This window comes from Puma concolor, unplaced genomic scaffold, assembly GCF_028749965.1.
Source record: "Puma concolor isolate L17-30 unplaced genomic scaffold, mPumCon1.1.hap2 unalloc_scaffold_5, whole genome shotgun sequence".
NCBI classification, from domain to species: domain Eukaryota; kingdom Metazoa; phylum Chordata; class Mammalia; order Carnivora; family Felidae; genus Puma; species Puma concolor.
This window is the reverse complement of record NW_028240258.1, coordinates 1,253,715-1,279,188: the sequence shown is the minus strand read 5'-3', so window position 1 is coordinate 1,279,188 and position 25,474 is coordinate 1,253,715. Positions and strand designations below refer to the sequence as shown.

The 25,474-nt window shown below is 46.1% G+C and overlaps 2 protein-coding genes and 1 long non-coding RNA gene across 9 annotated transcripts in view; 2 read left to right on the top strand and 1 right to left on the bottom strand.

The window, feature by feature from the left end:
- On the top strand, positions 1-7,104 carry LOC147571171 (uncharacterized). Its single transcript, XR_015247659.1, has 3 exons — positions 1-413; positions 678-744; positions 973-7,104. It is a non-coding gene; the product is annotated as an uncharacterized LOC147571171 (long non-coding RNA).
- The window catches only part of LOC147571165 (putative gamma-taxilin 2), a 353,593-nt gene that overhangs the window by 68,600 nt on the left and 259,519 nt on the right, over positions 1-25,474 (bottom strand). The window lies entirely within an intron of this gene.
- The window catches only part of OFD1 (OFD1 centriole and centriolar satellite protein), a 43,725-nt gene that overhangs the window by 7,880 nt on the left and 10,371 nt on the right, over positions 1-25,474 (top strand). For all 5 annotated transcript variants that reach the window (XM_086696582.1, XM_086696581.1, XM_086696586.1 and 2 more), the window contains 12 exons: positions 7,759-7,866; positions 9,811-9,947; positions 10,449-10,622; positions 12,666-12,772; positions 14,542-14,661; positions 16,576-16,649; positions 17,916-18,007; positions 19,106-19,295; positions 20,470-20,600; positions 21,161-21,272; positions 21,816-22,409; positions 22,900-23,023. In XM_086696582.1, the coding sequence (XP_086552708.1) occupies positions 7,759-7,866; positions 9,811-9,947; positions 10,449-10,622; positions 12,666-12,772; positions 14,542-14,661; positions 16,576-16,649; positions 17,916-18,007; positions 19,106-19,295; positions 20,470-20,600; positions 21,161-21,272; positions 21,816-22,409; positions 22,900-23,023 (1,963 nt within the window). The remainder of the gene's footprint in view (positions 1-7,758; positions 7,867-9,810; positions 9,948-10,448; positions 10,623-12,665; positions 12,773-14,541; positions 14,662-16,575; positions 16,650-17,915; positions 18,008-19,105; positions 19,296-20,469; positions 20,601-21,160; positions 21,273-21,815; positions 22,410-22,899; positions 23,024-25,474) is intronic.

Below are 25,474 nucleotides of genomic sequence, written 5' to 3'. Positions count from 1 at the left end.
GCCTTCATATATGTAGAAAATAGCAACATTTTTGTCATGTACTTTATCTTGTAAAACTCTGAAAGTAATCTTGAGGGGTAAGAGTAGGGAATTGGAATTTGATTTTCCATGCTGTGACAATACCTTGTTTTTTTTTTTTTTGTTTACAGATTTTATTTTTTTTTAAGTAATCTCTTCCCCTAACATGGGGCTCGAACTTAAAACCCTGACAGTGGGAGTGGCACGCTCCCACCATCTGAGCCAGCCAGGTGCTCCAATACCCTAGCTCTTAAAAAAAAAAAAAATGATTGATCTAATTTGACCAATGTACATCACTTCTCCAAATTTCAGTCCTCTTAATTGCTCTTAGATACTCGCACACAAAAAACCCACTGTAGACAGTAGTTGATACAGCCCCACAAATGATCTGAAAGGTACTTTTTGTTTTTTTTTTTTTGTTTTTTTGTTTTTAAATTTTTTTTTTTTTTTCAACGTTTATTTATTTTTGGGATAGAGAGAGACAGAGCATGAATGGGGGAGGGGCAGAGAGAGAGGGAGACACAGAATCGGAAACAGGCTCCAGGCTCTGAGCCATCAGCCCAGAGCCTGACGCGGGGCTCGAACTCACGGACTGCGAGATCGTGACCTGGCTGAAGTCGGACGCTTAACCGACTGCGCCACCCAGGCGCCCCTGAAAGGTACTTTTTGTAAACATACCCACTGTTGGGAACATTGCTCCACACCCAGACAGTGTTAAGGCTCTAGGTATCTTTGTTTTTTTTCAACGTTTTTTATTTATTTTTGGGACAGAGAGAGACAGAGCATGAACGGGGGAGGGGCAGAGAGAGAGGGAGACACAGAATCGGACACAGGCTCCAGGCTCGGAGCCATCAGCCCAGAGCCTGACGCGGGGCTCAAACTCACGGACCGCGAGATCGTGACCTGGCTGAAGTCGGACGCTTAACCGACTGCGCCACCCAGGCGCCCCTCTAGGTATCTTTGTATCCTAGATCTCCTCCTCGATAAAGTACATGTCTATAAAGTACAACTTAAAAATTATTAATTGCTTAAAGAATGAAATAACTGGTTAGTAGTAAGTGTTACATAAATATTTCTTATTAAGTGTTGATATGGGCCTGGTAAACTGCTTTAATTTTGGCCTTGATAAGAACCATCCTAGAGGCCATTCTATAACTGCCACGGGTACAGACTGTGGGCTGGACTTGCCTACGGGCTTCGTAGCATGAACTTCAGCTGGTAACTTGCCTGTAATACATATTCTTTAGGTCTTTTGAATAACCCGTAACGTTATGTAACGGCCCTTTCGTGTTGGTGTGCCCCTGGGTTTTGTCTGTCGCCGGCATTGCTATCATCCCCAGTCGGGTGTTCTTTTCAAACTTCGCATTCGGCAAACACTTGAGTATTTACCTTCTGCCAACTATTAGTCTGTGACTGAATTGCCTAGTCTCTTGGGAGTGATGTCAGCAGAGGATGAGTGAATCAGATCACAAGACCTCCTAGAGTGCCTGTGAAGTAGGGCATCCATACTGAAGTTGAGTATGGTAAGTGATCCTGTATTCTATATGCCGAGGCAGTACTGTTCCATGTAAATTTTCTGTAGTCATGGGAATGGCTATCCCTGTGCCATCTGATACGGTAGCGCGTGGCTATCCCTGTGCATCTGATAGAGCTAGCCATGTGTGGCTGTTGAAGGGTTGAAACGTGGCTAGCGTGGCTAACGAACTGTTAAATTGCAGTAGCCACACGTGAATAGTGGTCATACTGGATAGCACGGGCCTCAGGTATATAGTGGGTATCTGTAGCTTAACTCTGTGGGAAGGAAACTTGGGGCCTGAAGGGATCTTAAGAAATGGTATAACCACTCTGACAGATGGGTGTTTTCTTACAAAGCTAAGCATACTCTTCCCATCCAACAGTGATGCTCCTAGGTATTTACCCAACTGACTTGAAAACTTAGGTCCACGTAGATCCCCAAATAGGAATGTTTGTGGTACTTGATAGTGATGGCCAGAAACGGGGAGCAGTCACAATGTCACTAAGAGGGGTGGATAAAGAAACTGAGGTGCATCCAGACAAGGGAATACTAATGAGTATTTTGATGACGGTATTTTGCACTGTTAATCCATGCAAAAACAAACTACCTTTAAATGTATTTTGTTAGGGAAAGGGGCCGGTCCGTAAAGGGTACATATTGCGTGATTTCATATATGATTTTCTGAAAAAGGCAAAAGTGTAGAGCTGCTGAGTGGATCGGTGGTTGCCAGGGATTTGGCGGAATGGGGGTGTGGAAGGTTGAGTAGGTGAAGCACAGGGAATTTCTTAAGCGAGTGTGTTTCCTATGACCGTGGTAGGATCTATATAGCACTATAGTGGTCAGAGCCTGTAGAACCTCCTAGCACAAAGGGTGAAGCTTAATGTATGCAATTTTAGGAGGTCAGGTGCCCCAGGATGGATTGCAGACAGTGACAAAATGGTCTGTCCTAACCCCCGCCCCCCCAGGAGAAGAAACGATTCTGAGCTCATCAACATTGGAAATGAAGATTTTCTAACTAAAGGCAAATGAAACTGTATATAGGCCCTGGATGTGGAGTGATAGCTGGCTCATGGGGGTACTGGTTAACTGCTCTGAAACCATTGTACATGGATGCTGGATTTGGACAACTAACGCAATGGATAGTAGAGGGTGAGAGCCAAGTTTCTCCCTGTTAGAGTGTGATTTTACAGTTGGGTAAGGGGAGGAGGCTAGAATGATGTGTGTGATAGTGGGTTTGTTAGACCCCTCACTGTGAGCTCAGGTTTAGCTTCATACATCTGCAGAGGATCTCTATAGATCAACGTATCTGCACGGGTTCGTAGAACACTCAACTTTCCTTGTGCAGGCTGAGAGGGCGTAGAAGCAAGGACACCCTAGTAACTGTGTGCACACCTAGTGCCCGGTTTGGAACACTAAGATTGGGTTTCGAAGACCATTCCATAATAGGAACCAGGGCTCCCTGGAGCGATGACTGATTCTAGGACTGGGGCAGAGAAGGCACAAGAGGAGCCCGGAGTGTTGTCTAATGCTAGACATAGGGAAATGCTTAATAAGGGGGGAAAAAGGCACTGTGAAGGAGCTCCTAAGGGCCAAAGCTAGAACAGTTGAATAAATGGGAGACCAGAGCAATCCTTCTCAGAGGGGTATGCATACAGGGAGGGGAGAGGGGAAGTGGAACCAGTTAGGACCCATGAGAAGCCCTGCAGACCTGGGAAACCGTGATGACCGTTACGGTGAGCGAGGGGGAGGAGCACCTCTGGAAAGATGACCCTACTGCAGCATCTCCGAGAACGTTCCTGCGGCATGTCAACCGTGTCTCCAGAGGCAGAGCAGGCATGCCTGAGCATAAGAGTAGCAGGAAGGTGTGAGGAGACAATGGGCTGACTGGGGGGAAAAGAAACGGGCAAGAGAGGATGAGCGGATGAGCCAGAGACGAATTGCAAGTGTATGTCTGATGAGAGGAAGTGAAAACCAGACTTGGAAATCTTGGGGAAAAGGGAGGTGGGAGGCCTTTACCTTTGTTCATGCAGAAGCTGAGTCCTTTCGACTGTTGGAAGATCCTAAAGCTCCTAACTTTTCATTTAACGTGTATTTATTTTCGAGAGCGACAGACACACTGAGCGTGAGCGGGGGAGGGGCAGAGAGAGAGGGACACACAGAATCTGAAGCAGGCTCCAGGCTCCGAGCTGTCAGCACAGAGCCTGACGTGAGGCTTCAGCCCCCACAGACCCATCATTACCTAAGCCAAAGTTGGACGCTTAACCGACGGAGCCACCCAGGCACCCCAGTTTTGTTCTTATGGCTGAGTGATAATTCCACTGTGTGTGTGTGTGTGTGTGTGTGTGTGTGTGTCCCCGTCTGTGCGTGTGTGCACACACTTACATATCACATCTATCCCTTGTAAACAATGCTGCTGTAAACCTAAGGATGCATATGTCATTTCAAGTTAGTGTTCGTTTTCTTTGCACAAATACCCAGTAGTGGAATTACTGGAACATATGGTAATTCTATTTTTAACTTTTTTTTTTTCTTTCTAGAGCACATGCATGTGAGCAGGGGAGGAACAGGGGGAGAGAGAATCCCAAGTAGGCTCCACACCCAGTGTGGAGCCCAACAGGAGGCTCGATCTCACAACTGTGAGATCATGACCTGAGCTGAGATGGAGTCAGACGTTCTTTAACTGAGCCACCCAGGCACTCCTATTTTTAACTTTTTGAGGAACCTCCATACTGTTTTCCACAGTGGCTGCACCAGTTTGCATTCCCACCAGCAGTGCAAGAGGACTCCTTTTTCTCCACATCCTCACCAGCATTAGTTTCTTGTGTTTTTTGGTTTTAGCTGTTCTGATAGGTGTGAGGTGATCTCTCACTGTGGTTTTGATTTGCATTTCCCTAATGGTGAGTGATGTTGAGCCTTTTTTTCGTGAGTCTTTTGGCCATCTGAATATCTTTGGAAAAGTGTGTATTCAGGTCCTTGACTCGTTTGTTGATTGGTTTTTTGTTGGATTGTAGAAGTCCTTTATATATCTTGGATATTAACTCCTTACTGGATAGATCATTTACAAATATCTTCTGCCATTCAGTAGGTTGCTTTTTGTTTTGTTGATGGTTTTCTTTGCTGTGCCAAAGCTCGCTCTTTTGTAGTCCCGATAGGTCTCTTCAGGCGAAGGAAGCAAGAACTATCTAGAAAAACACATATCTACAGTTGATGTCAAAGATATTACTGCCTATGTTTTCTAGGAATTTTGTGATTTCAGCTCTCACATTTAGGACTTTAATTCATTTTGAGCTTATTTTTATGTGTGGTGTAAGAAAAGTGGTCCACTTTTATTGTTTTGCATGTAGCCATCCAGTTTCCCCAGCACCATTTGCTGAAGAGACTGCTTTATCCCCCTGGTGTATACTCTTGCCTCCTTTGTTGTAGATTAATTGACCATACGTGCGTGGGTTTATTTCTGGGCTCTCTGTTCATCTATGTGCCTGTTGTGCCACTGCGTTACTGTTTTGATCACGACAGCTTTGGGGTACATCTTGCAATCAGGAATTGTGATATCTCCGGCTTTGTTCTTTTACCTCAAGGTTGTTTTGGCTCTTCAGGAGTCTTTCGTGGTTCCATACGAATTTTAGTGGTAGTCTAGTTCTGTGAAAAATGCTGTTGGTATTTTGACCGAGATTGCATGGCGTCTGTAAATTGCTTTGGGTAACATTGACATGTTAACAATACTGGTTCTCTGAGTCCCTGAGCACAGAATATTTTCTTTTGGTGTCATCTTTGATTCTTTCATCCGTGTTTTAGGGTTTTCATAGTGTAGGTCTTTCAGCTCCTTGGTTTGGTTTACTTACAGGTGTGTGTGTGTGTGTGTGTGTGTGTGTGTGTGTGTGTGTGTGTGTGTGTGTGTGTATAATTTTTTTTTTTTTGGTGCAGTGGTAAATGGCATTTTTTTTGCCACTTGATTATTACTGTATAGAGGTGCAACAGATTTCTGTATATTAACTTTGTATCCTGTGACATCACTGAATTCCTTTATCGGTGCTAGTGTCTTTTGGTGGAGTCTTTGAAGTTTTCTGTGTATACTATCATGACATCTGCAAATAGTGACAGTTTTACTTCTTACCAATTTGGATGTTTTTTTGTCCAATGGCTGTGGCAAGGACTTTGAGTACTATGTTGAATCAAAGTGGTGAGAGAGGACATCCTTGTTTTTCCTGATCTTAGAAGCGCTCAGTTGTTTACATACATTATGAGGTTAGCTGTTTTTTATCTATAGCCTTTATTATTATTTTTTTTTAACTTTATTTGAATTGAAGTTCGTTAACCGAGAGTGTAATACTGATTTCAGGAGTAGAACCCAGTGATGCATCACTTATATACAACACCTAGTGCTCGTCCCAACAAGTGTCCTCCTTCATGCCCATCGCTCATTTAGCCCATCTCCCCACCCACCTCCCCTCCAGCCACCCTCCGTTCTGTCTTGAAGAATCTCTTATGGTGGGGTGCTTGGGTGGCTCATTCGGTTAAGTGTCCAACTCTGGGTTTTAGCTAAGGTCAGGATCTCACTGTCCTGAGATCAAGCCCCGCATTGGGCTCTGTGCTGATGGCGCAGAACCTGTTTGGGATTCTGACTTCCTCTCTGTGCCCCTCACCTCACTTGTGCCATGTTTCTCTTTCTCAAAAATAGACATTAAAAAAAAATCTTGGGGCACCTGGGTGGCTCTGTCAGTTGGTTAAGCATCTGACTCTTAGTTTTAGCTCCAGTCATTATCTTAGGTTTGTGAGTTCGAGCCCCGCATCTGGGTCTGCACTGACAGTGTGGGGCCTTCTGGAAGTTCTCTCTCACTGTCTCTGTGCCACCACTTGCACTTGGTCTCTCCAAAGAAACTTAAAAAAAACCAACACTCTGATGGTTTGCCTCCTTGTGTTTTTATTTTCTTGCTCCTTCCCTTCCCCTTTGTTCATGTGTTGTTTCTTAAATTCCATGTGTGTGAGATAATGTATTGGTCTTTCTCTGACTGATTATTTAGCTTAGCATAATACACTCTAGTTTTTTTATTTTTTTGATATGAAATTTATTGTCAAATTGGTTTCCATACAACACCCAGTGCTCATCCCAACAGGTGCCCTCCTCAATGCCCATCACTCACTTTCCCCTCCCTCCCACCCCTCACTTTATTCTCAGTTTTTCAGTCTCTTATGATTTGGCTCCCTCCCTAACTTTTTTTTTTTCCTTCCCCTCCCCCATGGTCTTCTGTCAAGTTTCTCAGGATCCACATGAGAGTGAAAACATACGGTCTCTGTCTTTCTCTGTATGACTTATTTCACTTAGCATAACACTCCAGTTCCATCCACGTTGCTACAAAAGGCCAGATTTCATTCTTTGTCATTTCCAAGTAGTATTCTATTGTACATACAAACCACAACCTCTTTATCCATTCATCAGTGGATGGACATTTAGGCTCTTTCCATAATACACTCTAGTTTCATTCACGTTGTTGGAAACGGAAAGATTTGATTCTTGTTTGATCACCAAGTAATATTCCATTGTGTGTAATACTACACACACACGCACACACCCCACCTTCTTTGTCAGTTGATGGACCTTTGGGCTCTTTACATAATTGGGCTGTTGGTGATAGTGCTGCTGTAAACATCGGGGTGCGTGTGCCCCTGTGAATCAGCATTTTTGTGTCCTTTGGATAAATACCTAGTATTGGAATTGCTGGGTCATGGGGTAGTTTAATTTTTAGTTTTTTGAGGAACCTCCACACTGTCCTCCAGAGCAGCTGCACCAGTGTGCATTCCCACCAGCAGTGCAATGTTTGTTGGTTTATATCCTGTTTATCTGACTTTTTTTGTATAAACTTGGTCCATGTCTTGTCTAATTTCTCCATTGTTTTGACTTGTAACAGCTCTTTGATATTATGAAAATTACTCCTGTCTCCACATCCTCGCGAGTACTTTGTTGCAGTGTATCACTTGTCTTTTGACTTGATTTCGTGCCATCTAGGTTTCTAATTCTTATGTGGTGAGATTGATACTGCTCGTTATTGCTTCTAGGTTGTGTGTCATGTTTGCAAAGGCCTTTCCTTAGAAATTATTCTTAGAAGATCTAGAATGTAAGAAAGGATAATGTTTAAAAGCCAAGATCTTAGAAACAGGGTTGATGCAATGGTTGAATGGAAAAAAGTTACACGCCGAAACTGTGTTATGCACTTTGTGTCTTGTAGGTTTTCTCATGGAGTTTTTAAAAGAAGTGGCAGAGTATCATCAGTCCAGAGCGAGCTGTGATGTGGGAACTCAGACAAGTTCCACATTGCCTGGCCAAGACTCACTTGGTAACTGGCTCTCCTTCAGAATTTTAATGTTTGTTTTCTTCTCAAGTGAAGGAAAGGACCTGATGTGCTGTACTATGGGTCTGTTCCTTGACTGGGAGGGGTGCAAGCCGCAGGGGGCACAGGTGCCTGCTTCCTCTGGAAGCCTCGCGGGAGGCGGCCAGGACTGCTCGCCCGCGCCACCCTCCCCTCTCTGAAGGCCCACGTGCTTCTCTGTGTGTTGGGTTCAACCTCTCATAACTGGGAGGTTCTTCTCTAGGTTTCCTCTAACTTGAATTTATGGCCACTAAGGAAATCCTTGACTGCGTGCCTTGTGGAGAAAACTAGAGAAGTCAGTGGCATATCACTTTGGTTTAGAGCTGAGGAAATAGGGGTCCCCAGAGGAAGCACAACTTGGAAATGTTCCTTCTGGGTCAGAATGGATAGTAGAATCCGAATTTTTTTTTCTTTTTTTAATTTTTAAAAACTTATTTTTGAGAGAGAGGGGGAGGGAGCATGAGCAGGAGATAGGCAGAGGAAGGGAGACACAGAATCTGAAGCAGGCCCCAGGCTTGGAGCTATCTGCACAGATCATGACGACGCGGGGATCAAACTCCTAAACCGGGAGATCATGACCTGAGCCGAAGTTGGACGTTTAACCAACTGAGCCACCCAGGCACCCCTAGAGTCCAAATCTTTCTAAAATTACATGATTAATCAGTTTCTTGGCACCTCCTGAGTCTTAAGGAGAATAATACTTCTAACCAGTAAAAAGAGAAGTCTGTCATTAGTAAAACATAAGCTATATGATGAGGCCTTCATTTTGGCCTAGGTTTTATTCCATTGGGAGCATGGTACATGCTTATTCTAGAGAAGTACTGTCCAATAATAGCCACATGTGTAACTGTTAATTTTCTAGTAGCCATGGGGGGGGAACAGGTGAATTTATTTTAATATAATTTATTTAACCCAGTATGTCCAAAGGATTCCAACATGTAATTGATCCAGAAAACGTTAATGAGATTATTCTATATAAAATTTCCATACTCCATCCTTGAAACCTGGTGTGTCCTTTACACTTAAAGCACCTCTCAATTTGAACTTGTCCCACTTCATGTACTCCGTGGCCACGTGTGGCTAGAGAGTCCTGTATTGGACGACACAATTGTAAAGCATTTGGAAAACCCAGAAAAGTAAATGTAAAACCTGTTGAAAGTTCTCTAAAAAGACGGACGCTGCCAATCTCTTCAAACTACTTGTGTCAGCCACCTTGTCCGGTGCATCCTTTTTGGCGGGTGGTGTTCTCCACGATCAAGCTCATCCTGCAAGTCTGGGTTTGCGGTCGGTTGACACTGGCCCGCAGCTGTTGTGGGGGCTGTGGGTCTACTGGAGAGAGCACTAGAACGACAGCCCAGCAACAGACGAGGTTGCAGCCCCAGTGCTGCCCTTACATAGTTGCTTAGCCCTATGGGACTCACTTAAACTGCACAGGCATCTGCTTCCTTCTCTGCAAAGCAGAGGAGTCAAAATACGTGATCTTTGATTTATTTTAAGGTCCGTGTTTTGAACGTGTCAGTCGACTTTAACCACAGTCCAATAAAAGCACTCTCTGCCTTGGCACTTAGGGACTGGGAAGAGATGCCAGTGTTTTCTGACTTAAGTTGCACTCTTGGCTTTCTTTCCCCCTGACATTGGATGGTGAGAATTTCCGATGTAAGGAATGGTGGAAACGGTCGTACAGTGAACACTTGTATACCTAGACTTACCCGGTAAATTTGTATCCTCCTTGCCTGATCGCTTATCCGACCCATCCATTAATCCATCTTAATTTTGTGGGGTTTCAAAGTAAATTGCAGACATCCTTCCCGTTGCCCCTAAGTATACTCTGTGCTTTTGAACAGAGCTCCAGCCTCTTGCTCAACTGACGACAGTTCCCTATGCTAATTTCCTATGTTGTTGTTTTAACAGTGGAGAAGCTTCAGCTTATTGATGATCAGTTTGCAGATGCTTACCCTCAGCGTCCAAAGTTAGAATCCTTAGAAGTAAAGTTAAATGAATATAAAAGAGAAATAGAACAGCAGCTTCGGGCAGAAATGTGTCAAAAGGTGAGCTGTATCTTGTTGCTGTGCTTGTCTTGAATGTCTTTAAAAAAAAAAAAAAAGTTTAAGAGCAAATGTAAGCAGGGGAGGGGCTGAGAGAAGGTGAGAGAGAATCCTTAGCAGGCTCCACGCTGTCAGCATAGAACCTGACTCAGGGCTCGAGCTCAAGAACCATGAGATCATGAACTGAGCCGAAATCAAGAAGTCAGACGTGTCACCAACTGAGCCACCCAGGTGTCCTGTGATGTCTTCATCTTGGGTATGGGGGGGAAAAATAGAGAATTTTTATTAACAAATGTGATACACTGTTACGCATGATTTTTCTTTCCAACTGATGTCATTTCTTATGCCTTTTGAGTGAATCCTACACGTATAATGAATGAGATGAAAGTAAAAATGAGTTAAACTAAGTATATTAGAGCATTAGTGTTAAACCTAACCCTGAAGAGAGAAGTTATTTTCTTAGTATAGTTTTGGTATTTACAATAATTGGTGATCGATTGGCAGTTAAAGTATTTTAAAGATACTGAAGTAGCAAAAGTTAAGATGGAAGAGAAAAGAAAGTCTGAGAGGGAATTGGCTGAGTTCCGGAACGAATTGGAGAGAGCTTGTCGAGCAAAATCTGACGCCCTTATTTCTCGGGAGAAGTTGGCTTTTGAGAGAATTCAGAAGCACCAAGAGGTAAGATTTTACAATTCTTTGCCAGGTGTCTATTTCCTGTGGCTGTTTGTAGATGGGCTTCAGGCCCTAGAGTGAGTTGTGACAGTTGGTTAGCCAAGATCAAGCCCTACAGGTGTATGAGGGATGGAGGTCAGAGCACAAGTGGTAGGACTGGCCTTGAAAAGGTTATGGAGACTTCCTCCCCGGAGAGTGCTGGGAGGAAGGGACCGCGGGTGCTAGCTTCCATGTTGGGAGCAGGCAAAACTCCCCGCTGAATACACTCCCTCCTCTCGGGCAGATGGGAGGGTCGGGGGGCAGCCTCGAGGAGAGGATCGGTGTGGAATGGCTGTGTGGGGGTGGGGGCCGAACAGCCCTCCGAAGCGGGCCGGACTGGCAGAGCTGTGTGGAGGCCCTGGCCGTGACACGGGCATCCCGCAGCCGAAGTGGATCGAACCAGGCGCTTGTAGGCAGTTGGTGTGGTACAGTCAGGTTAGCGAGGGCGGGAAGATCGAGGCGCTTGGGCAGTGGACCTGACGGAGCTGAGTTTACTTGGCTTGAGAAGGGCAGCCTCTTGAGGACATTGGGGTTCGGCGGGGTGGTGAAAGGGGCCGGAGGGGATGGTGGGCGGCTACTACCCCAGGGGGTTGGTGGGGGGAAACAGGGCTGTGTGGTGTTCTCGGAGGCCTCCAGGACAAGATGTCGGGACACTGATGGATGGAAGAGTAAGCGTGGGCCCGTAGGACAGGGCTGCGGGTTGAGATGTCGCGTGAAGACTAGAAACAAAATGTAGTATGCTGCCCTTGGGTCACAGGGGTTGAGGGTCCCTGGAATTGCAGAGTCTAGGATTGTGAAAGGTGGCCATTCGATTTCTCCTGGAAAGTGACTGGACAGGAAGTGGAAAGGGCGAGGAGTGGCAGGAGGGATGGGGTCCACTCTTTGAGGAAAAACTGGTTCCTTTCCCAAGGGGCTGTCTTAGACGAGCCTGGATTCGGGACACCGTTTGCTGTGTCCAGCCAGAACCGCTGCTATGTGGAGACCTCGAAAGTTGGAGGGCTCCCTCCCAGCGCCCACCCTTGATTACAACTGCTCAGGAAGACCCAGTCATGTCCTATGATTTCGTGTACCGTTTCTGGTGATGGGGCTCTTAGAAAAAAATCAATGTTGGAGCCACTGTCTTTGAGACGATTGGATGTTTACATTAACAACTGCATCCTCAAGACGGGTGACTGGCTAGTTCAGATCAGTTACCAGACCAGAATATTCATTGAGTTTGCTGATTCTCTTAAGGCTCTGGACAAGATGGCCATCCTCATGCCAAGCATCCTGGCTTTATTCCACTACCTGCAATGCCCTTCTTGTGCCCCCGATGAAACCCTCTTGGCCTTCAAATCCAGCTTCTGTGTCCCTTCCTTGTAATGCCTTCCCTGACTGACTCACTCAGGGTCCTGTTCCTGCCACAGTCCTGAAGTATTTTAGTTATAAAAGTCATCACATCCTAGTGTGTAATTTCGCTTTCCCTGACTACACTGAATTTTGGAAAGATGGGAACTCTACCTGTTCGTCTTTCTCTAGTTCTGAGTGTGCTGTTAGACACATGCCAGGTACTCCGTGAAGCCTTGCTCAGCGAACACACAAATGGAAGTGTGGCCCATTCATTCACCTTGTTAACCGAGTCAGAATGACCTATGAACTGAAACTTTGAGACGACAGAACCAGGGGCATTCTATTCTTTGGAAGTTTTATTGCTACATGCACATTTCGTGTCCTTTTCTTGCTGACGCACTTGTCGAAATGTTAAGTGTCTGGGGGATGTCCGTTAGGTAGATTAAACAGAGCAGAGATGTTAGGAATATATGCTAATGGGGCCAAACAGTCATTGAAGGAGGGAATGCATGTTTGGGTGGCTAAATGGGCAAAAAGAGTATGCTGAATTGGAACCTCTTGAAAGTGAAATTGTAACCCTAAGTATCTGTAGTTCTCTGGAATCGAGGAAGCACTATATTAGTTCGGATCTGTTCTATCTTCTTTAGCTTGCTTGCTGAAAACTAATGCTTCTGTACACAGATTGAAACCAAGGAGATTTATGCTCAGAGACAACTTCTCCTCAAAGATATAGACATGCTAAGAGGCAGAGAAGCAGAGCTGAAACAAAGAATGGAAGCTTTTGAATTGTGAGTAACGTGTGTTCGTTTGGGATATTCAGAATGACGATTCAAAAGAACTAAATACACGTCTTAATAGTCTGATGTTAACTGCCAAATAGAGTGTTCACTTGTAAAGGGGATCCCACCTAGCTTTAAAAGGCACAAATGAAGAGAAAGACTAGGGTTTCACTTATGAACTAGTACACATTAGAATGAAAAGCAGAGTGAGATGCCATCATCGGGCTACAGTATGACCAGACACGTGACTTGAAGAAGCTGATAATGCTTGAACAAATGCCATGTTTCTCATTTACATCCAGTCATTCACATCCAGTAGCTGCATGTGTGCAAAGTAACAATTCCAGATACCCGGACCTGCCGCCCTCTCCTGCACTGCTGCTGTCGGGGGAGGGGGAAGACGGTGGCTCTGACTCAACTCCTACTGGGCAAAGAAACTACTGGTGGTTGTTTTTTTTTTTTTCTTAGTACCAATTGCGGAGGGGCAGAGAGAGAGGGAGACAGAATCTGAAGCAGGCTCCAGGCTCTTGGCTGTCAGCACAGAGCCTGACCAGGGGCTTGAACTTCTGAACCGCACGGTTAGGACCTGAGCCAAAGTCGGACGCTTAGCCACACGCTGAGCCACCCAGGCACCCCTGGGTGAAACCATTTCTCTTGGTGTGTGTGTTCCTTTCCCTAAGTGCTCACATCTGTATCCTCCTTCATATCTCAGCTGGGATTAAGAGCAAGCTCCCCAGTCTGTAGTTGGTGGAATTAAGCTTTCTTTCCCATTTGGCGTCTTGAAACTCGAAATATTCCAGGAACCCTATTTTATTTAAGAGGTTTGTCTTTGTCTTTATTAATGTTTTTCATTTACGTAAGTTCTGTTCATTTGATTTCTTCCTACCTTACTCTCTTTGGGAATTCTCAAGTGGCAGTTTGCTAATGTGAGAGAAAAGAAAAGGGACAAAGTTTGGGCAGATTCTGGATTGTATAATCATGATTATGTAACCACTTCTTGAACCTCTGTTTGCCCTGCTTCTCCCTTGTAAGCACATTAACTGAAGTGAATGGATTTACTCGTCCTTTGCTGTACAGATGGGGCAGCAGAGGGAGCCCTAACAGCAAGCCTTTATGCTTGGCCGGGAGCCCTCCCATCCCTGTGGTTTGGTCTAACTGCCTGTGAACCTGATTCCTGGCTCTGGAATTGGTTTTGTAGGTGTTTGAAGGTCTCCCCACGAAAAGCACTCCATTCTTCGGATTTGGAGGTTCTGATGGGCCTACCTTCTGTTTTCGGCATCTTCAGTCAATAGATAAGGGATGCCCAAAACGAATCTTCCACCTCTAATTTTTAGGGACCAGTTAACTCTCACAGTTAGAAATAACAGTCTAGAAGAAACAAACACTTAAGGTACACTAAAGTTGGCTTTGTGGCTTTGTAACTAAAAGCATCCTTCTTTCACCCCTCAGTTGATTGTGACCCTTTGTCCCCTGTACCCCCCTTTTTGAGTGTGGGTTCTCTCCTGTAAGTGTAGAAAAGTAAGAAACCACTTTGGTCACCACGCATTGACACTCCCCTTAGCCAGGTGCCGCCATAGAAGGCCATCTGCTAGCTAATGAACTAAGTCAGTTCGTAAAGTAGATGGACTTCTGGCTCTTTCAGTTCACTTCCCAGCAGGGAGGCCTTGTGAAGGTTTTACTCTGGAGCTAAAAACACAAGGTGTCTCTTTCCCTCTAAATGTGTTACTTCCGATGTTGGGGTTTTCTTACCTGCTTTCTTTCTCTTTGGCTAATTGCAGGGCTCAGCGGCTACAAGAAGAAAAAAATAAAAGAGCAAGCGATGCACTTAGGAAACGGGAGCTGAATGTCCAGAGTATTGAGGAGACCTATGACCAGAAGCTCAAGAATGAGCTGCTCAAGTAATTGCTTGGCCTTGTTAAATCCTGTGTCTGAATTAAGTTGCTGGAAACATGGCCACACTGATGAAGTAGATAGAGCCGATGGTTGATGGCAAAATTGAGGGTTGAAAAACATCTATGTTGTCATTGGTAGTCCAGCCTTTCCTGTGAGCATTTAAGATGGGTTTAAAAAGATAGAGAATAGCATGCTCTGCTCATTTGACAAAAAAAAAAAAAAAAAAAAAAAAAAAATTGTTTTTAGCATTTGTTTTTGAGAGAGCAAGCAGGAGGAGTTGGCAGAGAGAGGGGGACCCAGAATCCAAAGCAGGCTCCAGGCTCTGAACTGTCAGCTCAGAGCCCAACACAGGGCTCAAACTCCTGAACCACAAGGTCATGACCTAAGCCAAAGTTGGACACTCAACACACTGAGCCACCCAGGCATCTCTCATTCTTCCTCATAGCTTCTCTGACACTTCCTGAGTGCCTGTGGTTTGTTTTAAGTTGTTAGGGCACTTTACGACTTGCTCAGTTTGCACAGCCAAGAAGTCATAACATTGAAATTAATAAGTGCTCAGTTAATAGTGAGTAAATGCATGTGTAGTGAAGAGAGGATTCAACTCGGCTTCTCAGGGTATTTATTAGTAATTGACCTCATTTTTATTGCCTTGCTCTTAATTTGTCATTGTGCCATTACATCATACCTGCAAAGGTTTCTGGAGGCTCTTTTACTTTTGAGAGAATGAGGACGAGCAGGGGAGGGGCAGAGAGAGAGAGAGAGAGAGATGGAGACAGACCCAGAATCTGAAGCAGGCTCCAGGCTCTGAGCTGTCAGCACAGAGCCTGACACGAGGCTCAAACTCATGAACCATGAGACCATGCCCGGAGCCAAAGTCAGATGCTCAATCAACTGAGCCACCCAGGCTCCCCTGGAGGTTGTTTTTAAAAACTGCTGTTAAAGATAAGTAGGGGGCGTCTGGGTGGCTCAGTCGGTTAAGCGTCTGACTTCGGCTCAGTTCATGATCTCATGGTTGGTGAGTTTGAGCACCGCGTCGGGCTCTGCGCGGACAGTGTGGAGCCTGTTAGGGATTCTGTCTCTGTCTCTCTAATTAAAAATAAAACTTAAACACCATTTTCATTGTATGACTTTTGAAACAGTGGATTTTAGGTACATATTTTATGTCCACTCCTCTAACCTACTAGTGAACACTGAAGTAGCTCTAGTCATTAAATGCAGAATAAATGAAACACGTATATGTGAATTCAGCATAGCCGTGGATACAGAGAACTGTTGGGTATCGTTTGTCTTGGTGTGTCCTTGGAGGCCTCGGGTGTCCTTCTATGGTTTCAGCCAGTGTTGAATTTGGGAGGACATCATGGGAGTGCCTCTCTGCTTTTTCTGACCTCTCAACCGCAAAGTCAGTTGGCAACAGCTGGTGGAGGTGGCTGAAACCCCGTAAGATGAGCCTTTGGGTGTCTCTAATTCAGATCTCATGCTGTTGGCAGTCGGCCGTCAGGACTGTGCTCAGCCCCTAAGGGCAAAAGTTCCTCTCTGAGGGAAGAGAGACGGGACAGGTGAATTGCAAGTGACCGACTTGGTTATCATTTGGGATTTAGGGCCCGTCACGCACACCGGAAGTTTAACTTAATTGACTTCTTGGTGTCGGTCGAGACCAAGGGAGAGAGAATTGTGCTTGGTGACCTCGCAACAACAGGACCCTTCGTTTTGTGTGATTGAGTTTGGGGACCGAATTTACAGGATCACAACAGAGTTCTCCAGACCTTTCACGTTTGGAATTCAGATCCTTGGCTCTCTTCCTGAGAGAGTCTGAGGTTTGCACGTGGTCACTTTCGGTGCCCCGGTCCCGTAGATAAGCTCGGGTATTGATAGTCCATCCAGGAGAGTGACAAGCTCATTTTAGTTTTTCTGACCTGCAGGTATCAACTTGAACTCCAGGACAACTATATCGCTAGAACTCACAGGCTGATAGAAGATGAAAAGAAGAATAAAGGTGACTCTGGGGACGAGCTCTGTTCACTGTGACAGAGGCTGTTAGGTTGCGAGTGCCTGTTCTGTATTCTAAAAAAACCTATCGTTTACACCTGGTGTTACTGCAAAAAGTACATGGTTTTTATTAATCTTACAAAATTGGTTTTTTAATACATTTTTGTGAATCTTCACGTTTAACCTTTCGTATATTCGCAAAGGTTAGTGATTCACCAGCAGGATTTTATCCCACTTTCTTTCAGTGTATTTTGATAGATGTGACTATCAAAGTGGCAGCGACTTTTTGCCATCGGGTAAATACTATTAACCACGAGACTACAATTTTTACTTCTGGAAAATTGTAACTTCTCTGTCCCTGTGATCTAGTTTATTTCTTCTACTTCTAATGTATTCGTATGCTTCATGATATTTTCATGTGACATAGAATCTTTTCTTGGTAAGTTTTTTTTATTTGAGAGAGAAAGGAACCCCAAGTAGGCTCCACACTATCAGTACAGAGCCTGATGCGGGGATCAAACTCCTGGAACTGGGAGATGACGATCTGACCCAAAACCAAGAGTCGGATGCTTAACCAACTGAGTGACCCAGGCGCCCCTACTTGACCTATAATCCCTTAAATTCTTGAATATATTAGCTTAAGAGTAGGAAAGCTGGATAATTTTTTAGTCTTTGGGATACTGGACATCTTCATATATTTCTGGGAATTTGTCGATGAAAAGAAGTTAAACTTCTAGTGGCGATTTCAAATGGACTCTTGGGAGTAAACCAAGGCTAAGCACTTGATGCTGACTGGTCAGGTCACCCCGTGTACATCTGCTCGCAGCTAGCCTGTGGAGGCTGATACTTCTATGTACCCGTGCTGTCACGCGTTCAGCAAGTCAGGGTTTTGATGTTACATCTCCATAGACCGTGTTAGATGAAGTGAAAATGACAAAATCATAAATACAGAATCCCAACAGACAAATCTGTCTTTAAGGAAGTTCTGACCTGACGGTGCGCGGGCCCTGTGCTCAGAGCCGATGGTGTAAGTGGTGACTTTTGTGCAGCAGGACTAGGCTTGCCGCGTATTCGACCGTTAGAGTTACTTGCCGTCACATGTTGAGTAATGGGGCTTGTTTCTTACTTGGCTGCTGATTTGTTTTGACCTTGACATCTGCTATTCAGATAATGAAATAATGGTCGTTAGGTGTGACATAGTGGCCGTAAGTTATTAAACGACTTGTATTCACTAGGAAAACTTGATGTTAATTGGTTGGCTCTTTTCTTTCAGAAAAAGCTATACATTTGCAAGAGGAGCTCACAGCTATTAATGCGAAAAAGGAAGAATTTGGTCATTCTGTAAAACGTGTCAAAGAGCTCGAGGTAATGAAGTCTTGTGTTTTGAAATCGACATGAGGCAATATATGAACCTAGAGCTTTAGTCCTGCGTGATTTATCTTACGTTGTCCTCTTGACGTGTTGGGACTTGTTTCCATCTTAGTCTCCTGGGGAAGCACAGCAAGAGGATGTCCTTTGGGGCCTAGATCCCTGCCTGAATCCCGTGTCTCTCCCTTTCTGCTTGTGTGCCTTGGGGCGAGCTCTGTGACCTCAGACTCCTCCTGTGTAAACTCTGGGATGTTCCCACCATGCGTGGTTGTGGAGGGAGTTCGGGGAGCTGAGTTTTGCACGTCGTACGCGGCTTGTATGCACTAGCTTCTACCTCAGCCTCTTCTCCCTTCCCATCAAGGGCAGGAAGACTTCCTGTCAGGATGTCAGGATCTCCCAGCTTAAAACCCGATGAGATGCGCTTTTCACATGCCACTGTTACTTCACTTGGATTAAGCTGTGTGTTTGCGGGGCACCTGGGTGGCTCAGTCGTTTAAAGCGTCCAACTTCGGCTCAGGTCGTGATCTCACAGTTCATGGGTTCGAGTCCTGCGTCTGGCTGTGTGCTGACAGCTTGGAGCCTGGAGTCTGCTTTGGATTCTGTGTCTCCCTCTCTCGTTCTCTTTTTCTGCCTCTCTCAAAAAAAATAAAAACTTCTGTGCTATGTGAAGGACAGAGGTGGAACTTGAGGTACATAAAATGTTAGGCACAGAACCTATTTTTGTAGCCTGTTTTGTAGCACTTTAGACAGTTTGTAAGGACTTGTGTGTTAGAGAACTCTGTAGGCTTCTGTAACCACACTTGAGCTGTATTGTACTACTAAGAGGAAAGCACCCCACAGCGCGTTAGTGAGATCTCCCCCTTTGATACTTAAGAAATGCCTTGCTGCAATCTGGGGTTGATTTGGGGGGCCCTTAGTTGCCTCTGGAGGAGAGGACTTCTGCTGTGGTTCGGGTCTCCTTGCAGAGAAACAGACTTGGGTCAGATGACCTTCATTAAATCGTGGCGCCCAGCCTCAGGCAGCTTGGCAGCCTGGACTTAGGCGGTACTGTAGCCACCCACTGTTCACAGACAGGTGTTGCTGTTTCGATTCCAGCTTGAGTTAGAGTCGGTCAGAACCCAGTCTTTGGCGATAAGCAAGCAAAACCACCTGCTGAGAGAAAAGGTGAAAGAAATGAGTGACTATTCGCTACTGAAACAAGGGAAACAGGAGCTTCAGGAGCAAAATAAATTACTTAAACAACAGCTGGAAGAGACCAGAAGTGAGAACTTGCGTCTTCTAAACCGTAAGTCTTGTCCGGATTGGCTTGTCTTTGTGATTGACACTGGCCCAGTATTCCGAAACTGCTCTGTCCTGTAAGGGAGGCTTCAGTTGAGAAGATTTTCTCAAATTTCGTGGATTGAAGGTACATTCTTTTCACTCGCTGCCACAAAATTGCATCACTAACAAGTTTTCAACTGTATAAATATGCCTCTCTGGGTGGCCCTCGGCTCCCCTTCCCTCTGAATGCTGGTTGGGTTTGGCCAGTGGGGACACACTCCCGTGCTTGGAGGGAGGGAAAAGAGTGAGGTCGAGGTGGCTGTGATCCCTTCCGCGTCTCCTCCCGTGCGGTAGGCCGGGGCGGGCCCTGGGCCTCAGCCAGGCAGGAGCCCAGGCCTTGGCTTCTCAGGGCTCTGTACCTGCTCGCGGTCTCCGGGTCTGGGAATTCCTCCCCTCCTGACCCTCCAGGCCCTAGGAGCGTTGACAACAGGGCCCCGGTACCCCGGGGAACTACAGTGTCCTTCGTGGCTACCCGATGTGAGTCCCTTTATTAAAGGATCTTCCAATGACCCGAACTGGGACACCATCTGCTTTCTGCCTGGACCCTGAGTGCTGCTGACAGATGCCCAGGTCGGACTGGACCTCGGGGCAGTCGTTGGCAGGTTCTGACAGGTTCCTCCTGTGCCTTCTGTGCGTACTAGGGCAGATTGGTGGGCTTTCATGTTAATTTCTGGATTTGAAAGAATTCTTTTACTGGGAGTACAATCCTGGAGAGCTGTAAAGTGTGCAGTCACGTGCATTAAATTCTCTTGGGGCGTCTGGGTGGCTCAGTCGGTTAAGTGACTAACTCTTGATTTTGGCTCAGGTCATGATCTTGCAGTTCATGAGTTGGAGACCTTGCGCCGGGCTCTGCACTGACAGTGCGGAGCCTATTTGGGATTCTCTCTTTCTCCCTGTCTCTGTCCCTCAGTGCTTGCATGCGTACGCGTGCTCGGCCTCTCTCAAAATAAGTAAACTTAAATAAACTTTTTTTAAAGTAATTCTTTTGTTGGGAAGTTGGTGAGTTAAGATGGCTCTTAGTCTCCTTAATTACTATCATGTACAAAGGGAAGAACAACGTAAAGCCTCTTGAGCTGCTTTTGTTAGGTGAAACGAGAAAATGTGAGGCTGGTGACGAGCAGGCTTTTTTACCTTCACAGACCTGGCTCAGCCTTCTCCAGAGCTGGTGGCTTTTCAGAAAGAACTAAAGAAAGCAGAGAACGCTATCGTGTGTGAGCATAAGGAGTTTGAGATCCACAGGCAGAACCTGCAGAAGCAGCTGCAAAGTGAAGTGAGTACTGCCTGGCTCACCCAGGCATCTGGGCGGGCTGCTCTGTGGGCCTGGGGACTCGGTGTGCGCCACACCGGCACCCGTCAGCCGGTGGCATCAGAAATGAGCCCCCAGTCTGCTGATTACTCCCCCAGTGTTCTTTGTCCTTGGAGAAAACTCTCAAGCTGTTGTGTGACCTTAGGTTCCCCATAGTAATAAAACCGAGAGGAAAGTAAACCCCCCCCCCCCCCCCCAAACACGCAGTTTTCCAATCCCTGTTGGTGCTCCCTGGTAAAAGTAGCTGATTCCCCCGCTGTGATGCAACAGTATTGATGCTCTTTCTGACATCTGCCTCTTGTGCTGGAATAGCTGTTGTTGGAGAGGAGTGAAAAAGGAGCTGTGGAACTTGCTAGTGGGTTCTGTTGTTGTTTCATCTGGACCCCGGGGGTGATGGGTGTCTGGCTGCTGAGAATTGGCCAAATCGACAAAGAAAATCAGCCCGATGAGAGAATTGTGCCTTTGGAAGTATGCTGTGTGATTGGTTTTACATTGATTTCTTTTCCTTGTCTAAATCTTGGCAGATTGAACGTTCTGCACAGCTGAAGGCCCAGATCCTCGATTACGAAGATTCCGTAAAAAGGTTAAGGAGACAGGTGGCCGATTTGAAATTGCAACTGACACAAACCCAGACGGGTTAGACACCTCTTTAACTTGTGTGTGGGTGGGTGTGTGGGTGCACATGTGGGAGAGAGAATGCGAGCAGCTTCTGATGCGTGTGAACACGTAATGACGATTCAGTGAAGTTGTAATTCTCACAGTAGGGAAAAGCTATAGAAATGTGTCACCTTACAAGTAAAACTCTTGTCTTGGGGCACCTGGGTGGCTTAGTCAGTTAAGCGTCCGACTTCAGCTCAGGTCATGACCTTGTGGTTGTGGGATTGAGCCCCATGTCAGGCTCTGTGCCGACAGCTCAGCCTGGAGCCTGCTTAGGATTCTGTATCCCCCCCTTCTCCCTCCCCCTCCCCCCTCTGCGTGAAGAAAGCAGGCCTGTGAAGCCATAGCTGGTACATGCACTCTCTTGATAAATGTTGATCATGACTGCAGCTTCAGAAAGTGTTGAATGTGCGAGTTTGTCCTGAATACTTTGATTTTTGCAAAAGAATGCTCTTGATCTCTTTTAACTCTATCCTCCACCTTTTCCCATCCTTTCTCACACTGTCGTTTTGTAACCCATAGCCCTAGAGAACGAGGTGTACCGCAACCCAAAGAATTCTCTGCTCGATCGGCCCATCAGCGGATTAATGGGTGGCAACGTGGTGGTACCTCACAATGGTGACCTGAACGGGGATTTCTTGAAAGATGCTTTCGGACTGGAAAGGCTGATGGCAGGCATGCTTCTGTCAAGGATTGCAAGTGACCCAAGTGCGAGCACCGGGAGTAGTTCCCCCGATTCTGACCTGGAGTTTGTAGCCAAGACCAAGGCAAGGGTGAAAGAGCTAGAGCAAGAGGCCGAACGTTTGGAGAAAGCTTTCCGAACTTCCCATCCAAGAGTTCATCCACGCCCCACGGGAAGGTCTTCAGCCAAGAGCCCGCCACCCCTGCACGCGACAGGAACGCTCAAAAAGGCCACTTCCGGCTTCCCTGGAAGACGTACTTCCGCAGAGGACGCGGCTGTCCCTGAGCCGCCTCTGGCACGCACACCCGAGGAGGACAGGAGCAGCGCTTCGGCTTCTGAGGCGCGGCCGTGCGAGGGCACGCCCTCCAGACGCCTCTCCTCCACTCCCCTGCCCAAGGCCAAAAGGAGCCTCCTTGCTAAAGTGTATCTGGAAGGTGAGCTGCCAAGAGGGTTGCGGGGTGCTCTGTATTTGGAAGCTTCTGGTGCTCAGAGGGCCTCTGAACCGAGTGAGAGTGCAGCCCGGGACGGCAGGAAGGAGCAGGAGCTGAGCCTGGCAGAGCCCGAGCTCCAGCAGTCGTGTCCTCGGTCTCAACCTGCCTTGTCTGGCTGACGGTGGCGTCTCCCACACGGGGCCGGGGATGCCGAGGGAGGTAGTGGGGTAGTGTCCCATTTTACCATTTTCCTTGGTGTGCAGACCTGTGCTGAGTGACTGGTGGCTTTCCCTTTACCTCTGGTGAGTTGCATGTTTGTCACTGCTGTAGTTGTATTTAGGTGCTTGAATCATCAGTTTGGTAGATCATCTATGTGTCCTACCCAACTGTTTGCAAGGGTAATGTTAGCTTTTTGAAGGTAACAGAACTGTTCAGAAACGACGTTGCTACCTTCTCCTTGCAATTTGTAATGGTCAAGCTTTCTGCCCCTTAGGTGGGGACAGATCCGGTGCTGCTGGCTGCAGTCCTGGTCCTGAGACAACGCCCCAGCCATCACCCTCTGAGTCCGGGCACAGCCCTTCCCTCCACCTGCTGCCCAGCCCTCCGGAGCAGGCCAGGTAACCCCGCCTTCCCCTCGGCCACACCCACTCTGGGTAGCCTCACCGGGCTCACGCTGGACTTGTTGGGGGTTTGGGGGATATGAAAGACCACGTGGCAGTACAGAATTTGTAATCAGATTGTAAGATGACGTATGATCTTTGAGAATCCTCTAAATAACCTGCTTGGAGAAAATAACTCCTTTTAGCAAGTAAGTAATTTCTACTGGTTTGCCAAGCTTGGCGTGTAGAATAGAGACGATGGGGTCAATAAACATCTTCATAGTTGCAAGAGTAGACTCAGTTTACAAAGATAAAACCAATGTACAAAACATGCAAAAACAAATGCAGTTGAAAACAATTTTTGGGTCCCCTGGAGGGCTCAGTCGGTTAAGTGTCTGACTTCGGCTCAGGTCATGATCTCACGGTTTGAGTTTGAGCCTCGTGTCGGGCTCTGTGCTGACAGCTTGGGAGCCTGGAGCCTGCTTCGGATTTTGGGTCTCCTGCTCTCTGTGCCCCTCCCCTGCTCATTCTGTGTCTCTGTCTCTCTAAAAAATATAAAAAAAAGTTGAAAACATTTTCACACATTGTTAGTCACTCAAATATTTCGGCATTTAAAATATAAACAATATTCTAATTTTTTTTTGGACCCAAGTATAGTTGACTCACGATGTTGGATTCGTTTCAGGTGTACAGGATAAGTGATTGGACTCTGGACGTTATGCTGTGCTCCCCACGAGTGTAGCTGCTATGCAGTATTGTTAGACTCCCCTTGAGCGAATTCCCTGTGCTGTACCTTTCATACCCGTGGCTTCCTCGTTTCCTAAGTGGAAGCCTTTACCTCCCACCCACCTTCACCCTTCTGCCCACCCCTCCACTCCCTCTCCCAACTGTCAGTTTGTTTTCTGTATTTAGAGGTCTTACTCTTTCTTATTCACTTATTCTTGAGATGCCACATAGAAGTGAAATCATAGGGTATTTGTCTTTCTCAGTCTGACTTATTTCATTTAGCATCATGCCCTCTAGGTCCATGCACGTTGTTGCAAATGGCAAAAATCGCATCCTTTATTATGGCTAATATCCCGCTAGGTATAGGTGTGTGTATACATGCTTACACACCCACGTTTCTTTATCCATTCTTCAGTCAGTAGATACTCGGGTTGCTTCTGATCTTGGCTATTGTAAGTAATGCTGCTGTAAATAGAGGGGTGCATAGATGTCTGCAAATTAGTATTTGTTGTCTTTGCATAAATACCCAAGAGTGGAATTGCTAGATGATCCGGTAATTGTATTTTTAATCGTTTGAGGAAGCTCCGTATCGTTTTTCAGTCGCTGCACCACTTGGCTTTCCCATCAACAGTGCTGGAGGGTTCCTTTCTCTCTACACCCTCACCGACACTTGGTGGTACTTGGCGTTTTGATTCTAGCCATTCTGACACATGTCACCTGATCTCTCCTTGTAGTTTTAACGTTTTTTTATTTTTGAGACAGAGACAGAGCGTGAACAGGGGAGGGGCAGAGAGAGAGGGAGACACAGAATCTGAAACAGGCTCCAGGCTCTGAGCTGTCAGCACAGAGCCTGACGCGGGGCTCGAACTCACAGACCGTGAGATCATGACCTGAGCCGAAGTCGGACACTTAAGCGACTGAGCCACCCAGGCGCCCCTCTCCTTGTAGTTTTAATTTGCGTTTTCCTGATGATGAGTGATGTTGGGCATCTTTTCCTGTGTCTTTTTGCCATCTGCGTGTCGTCTTTGGGAGCTGTCTCTTCAGGTAGTCCGGCCTTTTTGGTGGGATTATTTGGATTATTGGTGTTGAGTTGTATAAGTGCTTTACATATTTTAGCTTTCTTTTTTGAGAGAGTAGGAGAGGGGCAGAGGAAGAGGGAGAGAGAATCTTAAGCGGGCTCCGTGCCAGCACAGAGCCCTACACAGAGCTTGATCTCACGACTGTGACATCATGACCTGAGCCAAAAGCAAGAGTCTGACACTTAACAGACTGAGCCAGCCAGGTGCCCCTACATGTTTTGGACATCATTGGATTTATCATTTACAAATCTCTTCTCCCATTCGGTAGGATGCCTTTTGTTTGGTGATGGCTTTTTTTTTTTTAAGCTGTGGAGAAGCTTTTTATTTTGATGTAGTCCCAGTGGTTTATTTTTTTTTTCTCTTGCCTCAAGAGACCTACCTAGAAAAATGTTGCCGAAGGCTGCTGTCACAGAAATTCCTGCCTGTGCTCGCTTTGAGGATTTCTGTGGATTCAGGTCTGAGGTTTAGGTCCTTAGCTTCTTTTGAGTTGATTTTTGTGTTGGGTATAAGAAAGTGGTCCAGTTTCTTTGTTTTGCGTGTAGCTGTCCGGTTTTCCCAGCATCATTTACTGAAGAGGCTGTCTTTCCCCATTGTACATTGTTGCCTCGTATGTCAGATTAATGGGCCATATTAACTTGAATTTCTTTTTGGGCTCTCTATTCTG